This window comes from Gambusia affinis, linkage group LG04, assembly GCF_019740435.1.
Source record: "Gambusia affinis linkage group LG04, SWU_Gaff_1.0, whole genome shotgun sequence".
Lineage (NCBI taxonomy): Eukaryota > Metazoa > Chordata > Actinopteri > Cyprinodontiformes > Poeciliidae > Gambusia > Gambusia affinis.
Genome location: NC_057871.1, coordinates 13,616,443 through 13,627,104, shown reverse-complemented (window position 1 = coordinate 13,627,104; position 10,662 = coordinate 13,616,443). Strand labels below are relative to the sequence as shown.

Here is a 10,662-nt window from a genome sequence, read left to right as displayed (position 1 = left end):
CGAAGTGCTTCTTAAAACTTACTTGAGTAATTTTTTGAAAAGCTACGTTTTACTTTTGCTTGCGTAAAAATATGTAGAAGTAGTGCTACTCTTACTTGAGCAAACTTTTTGCCTAACTTTGGTTCAACCGTGCGTACATCAACAATTCAAAAAATGATATTCGACTTGGCCTGAATAAAAAATATATGAATCCTCTTACCTAATACCTAGTTTTAGAATTTTTTATTTTCATTTTACTGAATTGCCCTGGGAAGAACTTTCAGGATTTTTTTTTCACTTCAAGACCGCTTTAGGCAACAGTTTAATTGCCATAAACTTTTTTCTCCTCAGACTATTTGTACATTTCACCAGGCCTTCCAGAGAACTTGGAAGAAAAAGAACAATAATAACGATGAAAACACGCCTTGGGGCAACATACAGGTATTTAGAGCAGGACAAACCTGTAGAGACTTCAGTCATATGAGTCATAATCTGTACTCCTGGGGACGGTTCTGTTCTTCTACTGTATTTGTTGGCTAAATGTTCCTGACAGAAGTGGGTGGAGAAACTCAAACTACTTCAACGTATTTCTATCAAAGTAAAAGTAAAATGTAGCCAGTCAAGAAATTACATAAAAGTAAAAATGCATTTGGTAAAAAAGCTACTTAAGTACTAACTGATGAGAAAATTTGGTTTGATACTGAAAAATTATTTCATTAGACAACCAAAAATATTAAGTTATATGTAAATTAATAATGCTACTTTAAGTACTCTACCCACGTCTTCTTATTTTGTATAATTTTCTCCCAACAGCCAGTTATCTTTTTTCAATGCTTAAATGATTTACTGATTTCCATCCATCCATCCATTTTCTGTTCACCCTTGTCCCTAGTGGGGTCAGGAGGGTTGCTGGTGCCAATCTCCAACTACGTTCCTGGACAGGTCGCCAGTCTGTCACAGGGCAACACAGAGACATACAGGACACACAACCATTCACACACACACTCACACCTAGGGAGAATTTAGAGAGCCCAATTAACCTGACAGTCATGTTTTTGGACTGTGGGAGGAAGCCGGAGAACCCAGAGAGAACCCACCATGCACAGGGAGAACATGCAAACTCCATGCAGAAAGACCCCGGGCCGGGAATCGAACCCAGGACCTTCTTGCTGCAAGGCAACAGCTCTACCAACTGCGCCACTGTGCAGCCCCTAGATTTACATCCTTTAGAGAATTTTTAAAGTATTGTGTTTTATTAGAGAATGTATCTTTTACTGTGCCAGTGATGCCTTAATTAATAATAAATAATAAGGACTTTGTGATAGTTAGTAGTTAGTTGTGTTACCACAACCCACACCACCAGACAGTAGCAGACCCAAAGAGACGCAAATAAGGAACAGATTTAGAAAACACAGAAAGCTACGGAATTTAAGAATTCTTAAATTCTTACCATGAGAATTTGTTGAGAATCCTTACGTGAACAATCCTTAACAAACAGGTTAAATAAATAAATAAATAAATAAATAAATAAATAAATAAATAAATAAATAAACAAATAAACAATTTTGGAGTATTGAAAAGAAGTTTTGAGGTATTCAGTTTTCCAACGAAGTAACGTCTTTGTCACGGCCAGAGGATAATAAAATTCGAACAAAGCTCAGATGACCCAGGTTTCCACCAGCATTTAAACGCACCATTTATGCACACATCTGGAGGAGTTTCGCTCCAGCAGACTGCGGGTGGGCTATGGCAAGCCATATTAACATAAATTCGGTTTTGCCTCCCTTACTTTCCAGATATCTCAATTTTTTATGACTAGACGTTTTAGCGATTTAAGATATCTTTAATTATATTTTGACTGGACAAAATACCTCTTTGAGATATCGCTAATTACATACTGACTAGTCGAAATGAAGTCAGATTTACCATTGAGTTGTATGGAAACTTCAATTCAAGATATCTACAATGAATTACTGACTATCTGAAATACACATTTCAGATATCTAAAAAAAATTATGACTAGTCATAAAGTAAATTCAAGATATCTCGATTTTAGTTTTGATTAGTCATAATTCTAACTAAAGATGTCTCGAATGACAACATAATCCAAGATATCTTAAATTTACTTTTGGATGGGAGATATGTCGTCTTGACTAGTGAAATCTAAATTATACATATCTTAAAAGCAAAACTAAATTCAAGATACGGATGTGTCCCGTCAAATGACAAATCCAGTGTCCCAATTTGAGATATCTTGAAAGGAATTTTGACTCGTCAAAATGTAATTGATGATATTTTGAATTATTATTCTTACTAGTCAGAATATAAATGCAGATATCTTAAATTACCATTACGGATAGTCAAAATGTAGTTTTGTCTAGTCAAGATGCATTTTTAGATACCTAAAATGTAATTACGAGTAGTCAGACGAAACCGAATTTATGTTAAATCGGCTTGCCATGTTGGCGGGTTTTATTTTAAAAAAAAACCCGCCACAAAACAGTGGGTTTTACGTTTATGCTGGAAACTGTCAGATCTAGTGAGGCTGCCCGCCGTTCAGCCCCTCTTCTCATTCATTCATCCCCTTTTCTCATTCATTCATCCCAGGTTAGTTAACCTAGACGTCCGAAAGGTCACCCTCAGGTGAGACTTTTCTGTATTTATCTGTGCTGTTGTCTGTTAAATTGATTTAAAATGACTCAGTTTAACTACAATAAAACTATTTGTATGTGTAAAGAGGCTTACAGTCTAAGTTGGATTATACTTTTAGACTATATTTACTTATTATTTACTTTGTTGTTAAAAGAAAATACACGTGTCTGGTTATCAGAAAACGTACTTTATTTCAGTCAGGAAGTTTTTAACACTTTCTGATAGGAATTAATGTCATTTAGATAATCTAGCCCCATATAGAGATGAGTCGGCGCTTCCTTATTTTATGGCGGCAAAATTGAACTGAAAGTGCGCTATTATTACATTTTGTAGTGAAAATGTGAATTCGTTAATAACAAATAATCCTCGTGAAATCGATGGACTTTACTTAGCTCTGAATGGAAACAGTGGTTGAAAACCTGAATAATTACATCGTGTTTATTATTGTATATTACTTTTCAACAACACATCCATGCATTCAATATATTAAAACCATTTCAGCTACACACAAATAATTTCTGAGATACATTTTAAAAAGATGACAGAACTAAGGATTTATGACAAAGTCTCATGAAAAAATATCTTCCTTATGTTATCTAGAAGGCATAAAACATTTGCATGATTAAGGACAGCATCCTCTTTGGCAAAATCAGATTAGTGTGCCGATTTTTTAGTTTTCAGATATTAAATATAACAAACTTTTACTACTAGAGAAAGAAAAAAGTGCTGCAGGATGATAGAAGTTTTGATTTCAACAAAAAATGAAAACATTAACAGGCACTTTCATTTCCTTTGGTCCATATTATAAACATTAAATTTGTCCAAAAAACCCCCAAATGCATTCAATAAAAACGAACGGCTCTAGTTTTGATTCTTTTAATGAACAGAGGAAAGAAAAATAAAATTTTCAGTTGTTGAACCGATCAGGTGTAAAATACTGATTGTTAATACATTCCTTATTGATTTGCAACATATTGCAAATTAAATATAGTTGATTTTGGGGCAACTTCACACTGTCAACTTTCAAAGCTTGTTTTTGTGAGTAGAAGATTTATAATGAGCAAATATCCTCTAAATACACGTTAATATCTTAGGATTTGCCTGTTTGCAGAGGAGCAACGGAAGCAGCAAAATGTGGAAGGAAAAGAAACAGAGTTCACCTTCTGATCGGTGAGTTTGGCATCTTGTTGCTTTTGTAGATAAATAAACTTTGTGTAAAACACTTAGAGATGATTTTTTTATTCTCAGTGGCCAGATTGTTGCCATCATCATCTTTATTCTCGGTCTGGAATCTTTGCTGCCCTGGAACTTCTTCATCACCGCCTCGCAGGTTTTCATTTACATATAAAAATTCTTTCATTTCCTGCTGTCTTTGAAAATGCATTTTGACGTGAAACATTTAAATGATTCTTTTGTGCTTTTCTGTCTTCAAGTACTTTAACACACGGCTGAATGAGAGCGTCTCCTCTAACGGTACGTCAGCCGCGCAGCAGAGAAACTACAACTACGACAGCTGGATGGTTTTGCTCTCCCAGCTTCCTCTGCTCCTCTTCACTCTGCTCAACTCGTTGCTCTATCAGTGGTGAGAGCAGCTGCAGCTGAAATGTGGATCATTTCTTATTTTTCGCTTACTGTTCTAGTAATCTGGCATTATTTCATGAAAATCTTCCTCAGGGTGAAGGAGCGTCTCCGCGTGGCCTTCAGCCTGGTCGTCATCTTCCTCCTCTTCGCCCTCACTGCCGCCCTGGTCCAGGTCGACATGCAGCCCGACAACTTCTTTTCGGTCACCATGGCAACCATTTGGTTCTTCAATGGTACCTTCCTGAACATTATTTCTGAAATTTTCTGAAATGTAGATCTTTTTGATGAAGTCTGTAAACTCGACTTTATTCTCGAGGAAACGTTGGATTGGATTTATCGCATAAAATATCTGCTTGGTTGTGCAATATTTTAAGGAGCGCTTTGACACTCCATGTCGTTTCATACTGGCTGATGTGATGAATCTGAGCTGATTGTTCTAACCTGTGTGTGTGTGTGTTAATGTGTGTGTGCAGTGTTCAGTGCAGTGCTGCAGGGCAGCCTCTTCGGGATGGTCGGCCTGTTTCCTCCTCGTTACAGCACCGTGTTCATGAGCGGTCAGGGTCTGGCTGGGATCTTCGCAGGCGTCGCCATGCTCTGCTCCATCATGAGTAAGAACCTTACAAACACCTGCATTATTTATTTACTTTTTTAAAAAGGTTTTATTGGCTAGTGGCCTTGATTTGATAGTGAATTGACAGGAAAGTGGGGAAGACATGCGGCAAAGGTCGCCAGGCCGGGAATCGAGCCTGCGACGGCCGTGTCGAGGACTAAGGCCTCCTTATGTGGGCTGTGCTTAACCTCTGCGCCACCACAGCACCTGCAATATTACAGTTACAATAAATAATTACTGTTCTTCTAGAATATTGGCAAAAATACCCCTTTATATTATCTGAATCAGACTTTTTTCAGTTGTATCTTTAATGATTTTCAAAGAAATTTTACATAGCTTACACTCACTAAATCCTTTTGTCGATACTTAAGAAGAAAATGAAAGTACAGTAAATAAAACAAGCGCACTATTTCCCAGAGCAAGACTGGTATGCGGCGTTCAGTTCCTGACCAATTAATCGCTTCTCAAGTGAAAGTTGTCTGATTTCGTTATGCATTTCCAGTTATATTTATTGGTGTTATAAGAGTCCATAACTATTTATTATGCTCATTATGGGTCATTTTGCTAATTCCAGATCACACTGAGGTGTCACACTGCAAAAACACAAAACCTTGCAGAGCAATTTCTGTCTGGTTTCTAGTGCAAATATCTCAGTACACTTGAAATTAAACAAAACTAACTTACAAGTAACTTTTTAGCAAGAAGTAGAGGATTGTTTTGAGTAAATAATTCCCTAATAATAATGAAAAGTACTAGTTCCATTGGCAGATTATTTCATTTATAATAAGACATTTTTTCCATGTTATAAGTTAAGTTATCTGCCAATGGAACAAGTGCTTTTTCATCAATATTAAGGAATTATTGACTTAAAACAAGCCTCCATATTTCAAGTGATTTTGTGTTTTTGCAGTGCAGCTTTAGTGCTGACAGCAGGAAGAGACTGACCCTACAATAAACTAAAAATCTGTTTCTCTGCAGGTAAAAGTGACCCAAAGTCAGCTGCCTTGGGATACTTTGTCACTCCATGTTTGGTCACGTTAGGGGCTCTTCTCTGCTACCTGCTGCTGCCACACCTGGTGAGCTGAGAGTCTCCAAATCAACAACAAAAAACAAATTAATCAGGAAGCCTGGTAGTTCTGGAAAACATACAAAAATAAGAGACCAGAGATCAGTTTCTGTGACTTTAGGTTTATCTTTGTGCAAAACTAACATTGTTCTTTTATTCCATGAACTACTGACAACATGTTTCTGAAATTCCAAGCAAAAGTTTTGTTTTTATTTGCTAAATTGAGAAATGGTCAAAATAACAAAAAACATGCAGTGCTTCCAGAGCTCAAATAATGCAAAGAAAACAAGTTGATGTTCATTTAGAAACAACAATAATATTGCTTTATCTCAGGAGGAGTTTTAAATCAATATTTGATGGAAAAACCAGGAGGTTTTCAATGCGACTCTTAACTTTTCCCAGTTTTATCATCTGTCCTTTACCAGCTTCTGAAACCTGAAATGTACAAAAAACACAGATTTAATAAACACGGATGAAGCCAAATCTTGAAAATGTGTGAAACACTAAGCCAGTTCCCAAACCTGTAGCTGAATATGAGAAAAAAACAATTGATGGAATAACCAGGAGGTTTTCAATGCGGTTCAGTGGAGTGGACTCTTCATTTCATCCAGAGCTTTATATGTGTGAAATTGTGTATTTTTCTATTTGTACGGCCTCCTGATGTTGTTGGCTTCCCTTGCAGAAATTTGCTCATTATTATCTGAACAGAAATCAGGCTGTCAAACTGGACACTTCTAATAAGCTCCTCAGCAACACAGGTTGGTTTTATGTAGCCTAACTTAAAGTGACATCAGCTGATTTAATGTAATTAAGTATTTTGGTAATCTTTGGCTTTTTATTTTCTTATTTCTGAAGACAAAATAGCCTTAAATGGCAACGAAAAAGACGTGGAGGCGAGAGGAGTCCCAGAGGAGAGTAGAGAGCGCTCTTCTGTCTTCGCTGTCTTTAAAAAGGTAAATTCATCCTCACAATTGTTTTCTCTGTGTGAGAGATAGTTAAAGATGTAAAAATAAAGTCTAACAATGAGACAAACCTGCTTTTCCTTCTCAGCTTAAAGTCGTCTGTTGTTGTTGTCTGACAGATCTGGCCGATGGCTCTGTGTGTGACGTTTGTGTTCGCCGTCACGCTGTCGGTGTTTCCCGTCATCACAGTCCGAGTGAAGACGGTTTACACGGACAACACTGACTGGGGTGAGACACTGACAAACTGCAGCCCTTCATGTCTCATTCATTTGTTTTAAACCCTGTAAATAAAAATAGATATTTCAGAGAGAGAGAGAAAAAAAATCATATTTGTCGCTCATTTGCCTCATGCTGGAACCAGTAGTTATTATTTAATATTTTTATTTTTTATGATTTAAAGTAGAATAATCTCTGGATTTTCTATTTGTGTAGTTAATATGTAATTAAATTACTATTTTTAAGCAATAAAACAAATGTTATGTCTTGTTTTATTGCTGATTTGTACTTAGCCTGGTCTGTTTTCTGTGTCCTGCAGACAAAGTGTTTACCTGTGTGTGCTGCATTCTTGTTTTTAACATCATGGATTTGGCCGGCCGCAGCGCCCCGTCTCTCTTTCAGTGGGTGAGTCTGCAGACACGCTTCCAGAATATTCCTCACTTCTAAAGTTAAACGAGCAACAACTTAAAGGAAAACTGGATTTTCTTCATTGTACTGAGCTTTTCTGAGAAGATTTCTGGGAAATTTCTGTTTAAATTAATTGAAATCATCTATCTTTCCAGATAAAATCATAAAATTAAAAAGCAAGTCGAAAGGTTTAATCTTAACTTGTACTTTCAATTTAAAACATACTTTTTTGCATAAGCTTCCCAGTTGGCGAAAGGGAGAAATTCATATTTTGCACATTTTTATAGTACGCTTAAAAATAAACACAAAGCCTGTTTTTTCGCAATAAGTTGGTATTTTTTGGTGTCTGGAAAAAGAGTAATTTCAAAACCCTTTGGAATGTAACGTCACAAATCAGCAGGCACTGCCCGTTACCTAGCAACCCTAGGGAAGCACAGCCTGTTACCTAGCAACCCAAGCAGAGTTCCAGCTGGTTTTACTGCTGCAGACATTTGTCTGCTGGAAAAGACGATTGTTTTGTTGTTGACTTACCATCCAGAAACTATGTGCTACATTCTTGTTGTTTGTGCAGAAGGCTCCACTTCTGCTTTTCAAAGATGTACAGTTGTAAAATTGTGCATCTGTTTGCAGCCATTTTCATGTGCGAGTGTAAACGTTGAGCTGGGGGGCGTGGCCAGCAGCCGCTTCTTGACATTTAAAGAGACAAGAGCTCATTGTGAGAAGAGCTCAAATAGGCAGAGCTGGTCAGACTATAATCTCAATATCTATAAATAATTTTGTGCAAAAACTGTAGTAAGCATGTTTTGTATTGGATTGGTTAGCATAGACCTATCCTAACCTGTTCAAGGTTAAAGAGCTTTAAAGTTTCGACTTGATTTCTGAATGCCTCTGCTGATGTTTGTGCAGCCGTCCAAACAGAGCCGTCTGTTTCCCGTCGCTGTTCTGTCTCGTCTCGTCTTCATCCCTCTGCTCATGATGTGCAACATTCCCAAGTCGAAGCTCACCGTCCTCTTCAGACACGACATCGCCTTTGTTGTCATCATGGCTCTGTTCTCCTTCTCTAACGGCTACCTGGCGAGCCTCTGCATGGCCTACGCTCCACAGTAAGTACTGAACCAGAACCGTGCAACATTCGACTCTCTGAGTCTTCTGATAGCTGTAAAAACATTAAATCTTCACATCATTTTTATTGATGACCTTCTAAACATTGTTATAAGTTAACTGTAACTAATCTTAATGTTTTAAACAGAGTGCTGCGTAGCTCCAAGTTCTGTTCTGTTAGATGAAACTTCAATCAGCTTCCTTTGTTCAACAAACTCTCAAACTAACTACAAACCACAATTGATGACTGATTAACAGGCGTTTGTTGAAGTGCAGTCAGTTGAATCGGGCACTTTCAATCAGGGAAACCTCTAAAACATGTAGGACAGTGAGCCAACCAGGGTTGGGAAACACTGATGTTAGGCTTGTTTATTATTTCACCTGTTAGTGAAATAGTAAACGCCTCATTTCTTTACAGCAAGATATATTCCCCATGTTTTTAGTGAAATGATCTGCCAATAAAACTAGAACTTTTTCATAAGTTGACTTAAAAAAGCTTATGTATCTTGTTGATAAATAATTTGTAAGTTAATTATGTCTTCTTTTAAGTGTAATAAGATGTTTGCACTAGAAACTAAACCAAAAATATTTGGTAAGATTTTGTGCTTTGCAGTGATGTAATTCAATATGACTGAATAAAAATAAATAACTCTGAGTTTCCTGCAGTGTATTATGAGCCTGCCGGGCCACCAGGCTTATCGAGTTTATCTAGTTTATTATTATTTTTAATTATTGCCCTTTTTTTAAGACTTTGTAGTTGGTGTTTAGGTATTAATCTTCCAGTCTTCCAGTAACGCAAAACTATGAAGTGATGTTTACAAATTTTCTGTCAACTTTAAACATTTTTTAACTTATAATCAGGAAGGGCTGTTGGATAAGTGACCCTGTAACTAATATGTTGAGTATAAATGTATTTGTAATTCTCAGCAGTGAAAATTATTTTTATATAGTAAATATGGCACCAAAACTGGCTCCCCTCCAGCCCAGGGCCCCACATTTTGTAAATCCGGCCCTGTCTTCAGTAATCAATCAAACATTCAGCAAAAAATAAAAATTTGATCTCAGTTTCCATCTAAACTACAGAATTGTTGAAACATTCATCAGTCCAAACTGTTTAAAATATTTTTATGTTTCGCTTGTTCGGAACTAAATTTGCTAAATTACCAGCGCCACCTGCTGTTCAACATGAAAATAATGGACATTCAAAGCGATCGAGCTGATGGTTAAAGCTGAGTCAGCTTCATATTGGGTTTGGCGGCTCTAATAGTTTCTTTCCTGCAGGTTGGTGAGGAGCAGAGACTGTGAGACGGCCGGCTCTCTGATGACCTTCTTCCTTGTTCTGGGTCTGGCTGTGGGAGCCTCGTTCTCATTCCTACTGGGAAATCTGGTTTAGACAAAGTCCACTTAAAAACCCAACATAAAGCACGTAGATCAGAACTCTTACTTGTATTTCTCTTTGCTCATGTTTGCATTTAGCACGATCACTTTTCTTTATACTGTTTGTAATTATTTAACCATTTTTTTTGTTACTTTTTCAAAACAACTTTAAACATTTGGAGCACTAACGCCTTGTATTAGTAATACAAATGATTAAAATTAGCACTGTTACTACTCGCTATCGCCCCCCGCTGGTAACATGAGGTGAATGCATAAAAGTGGAAAACTCGTGTTTAGAAGTAAAGAGGTCATTCGTCAATGCAGCTAAGAATTGCTTTCTAACTGTAACACAAAGAACCACAGAAATCTGTCTTCGTTAATCTGTAGATTTTAAATTTTTTTTTATATATTTATGTTTTGATGCGCTAAATTGATGTTTTATTGTTTTTAAAGGGATTTTTGTGTGAAGGGACTTTATTGTTTGATTTTGTGTGCTGCTTATTTATTTTTTGTGTGGCTTTTTTGTAATGTAAGATTCTTGTTTTCTATATATTTATAAAATCTGTTTTGTAAAACTGATCCTATTCATTAAAATTGCTTAAAAAGTTGTGTGAGGTGAAGTAGTTTTTGTTTGGTTTCTGTTTTTAATCTCCTAGGATAGAGTTCTTTTCTTTTGAGGGTTTTTTGTACTTCCTCAGTCAAAGTATAAA

At 36.6% G+C, this 10,662-nt stretch overlaps 1 protein-coding gene across 4 annotated transcripts; it reads left to right on the top strand.

Annotated features, from left to right (window-relative positions):
* The first annotated feature begins 2,501 nt into the window (after positions 1-2,501).
* LOC122830260 (equilibrative nucleoside transporter 2-like) lies at positions 2,502-10,343 on the top strand. Of its 4 annotated transcripts, none has more exons than XM_044115481.1 (13): positions 2,502-2,622; positions 3,743-3,801; positions 3,880-3,961; positions 4,065-4,213; positions 4,306-4,445; positions 4,686-4,820; positions 5,801-5,898; positions 6,571-6,646; positions 6,744-6,841; positions 6,970-7,078; positions 7,386-7,471; positions 8,381-8,577; positions 9,857-10,343. In XM_044115481.1, exons 2-13 carry the CDS (start codon positions 3,764-3,766, stop codon positions 9,966-9,968), a joined length of 1,320 nt encoding a protein of 439 aa, XP_043971416.1. In that variant the 5' UTR covers positions 2,502-2,622; positions 3,743-3,763; the 3' UTR covers positions 9,969-10,343. The 4 variants fall into 4 exon arrangements, with proteins under 4 accessions (XP_043971416.1, XP_043971415.1, XP_043971418.1 ...); XM_044115480.1 differs by having other exon boundaries at positions 2,508-2,622; positions 3,726-3,801; XM_044115483.1 differs by having other exon boundaries at positions 2,546-2,586.
* The last annotated feature ends 319 nt before the right edge of the window (positions 10,344-10,662 follow it).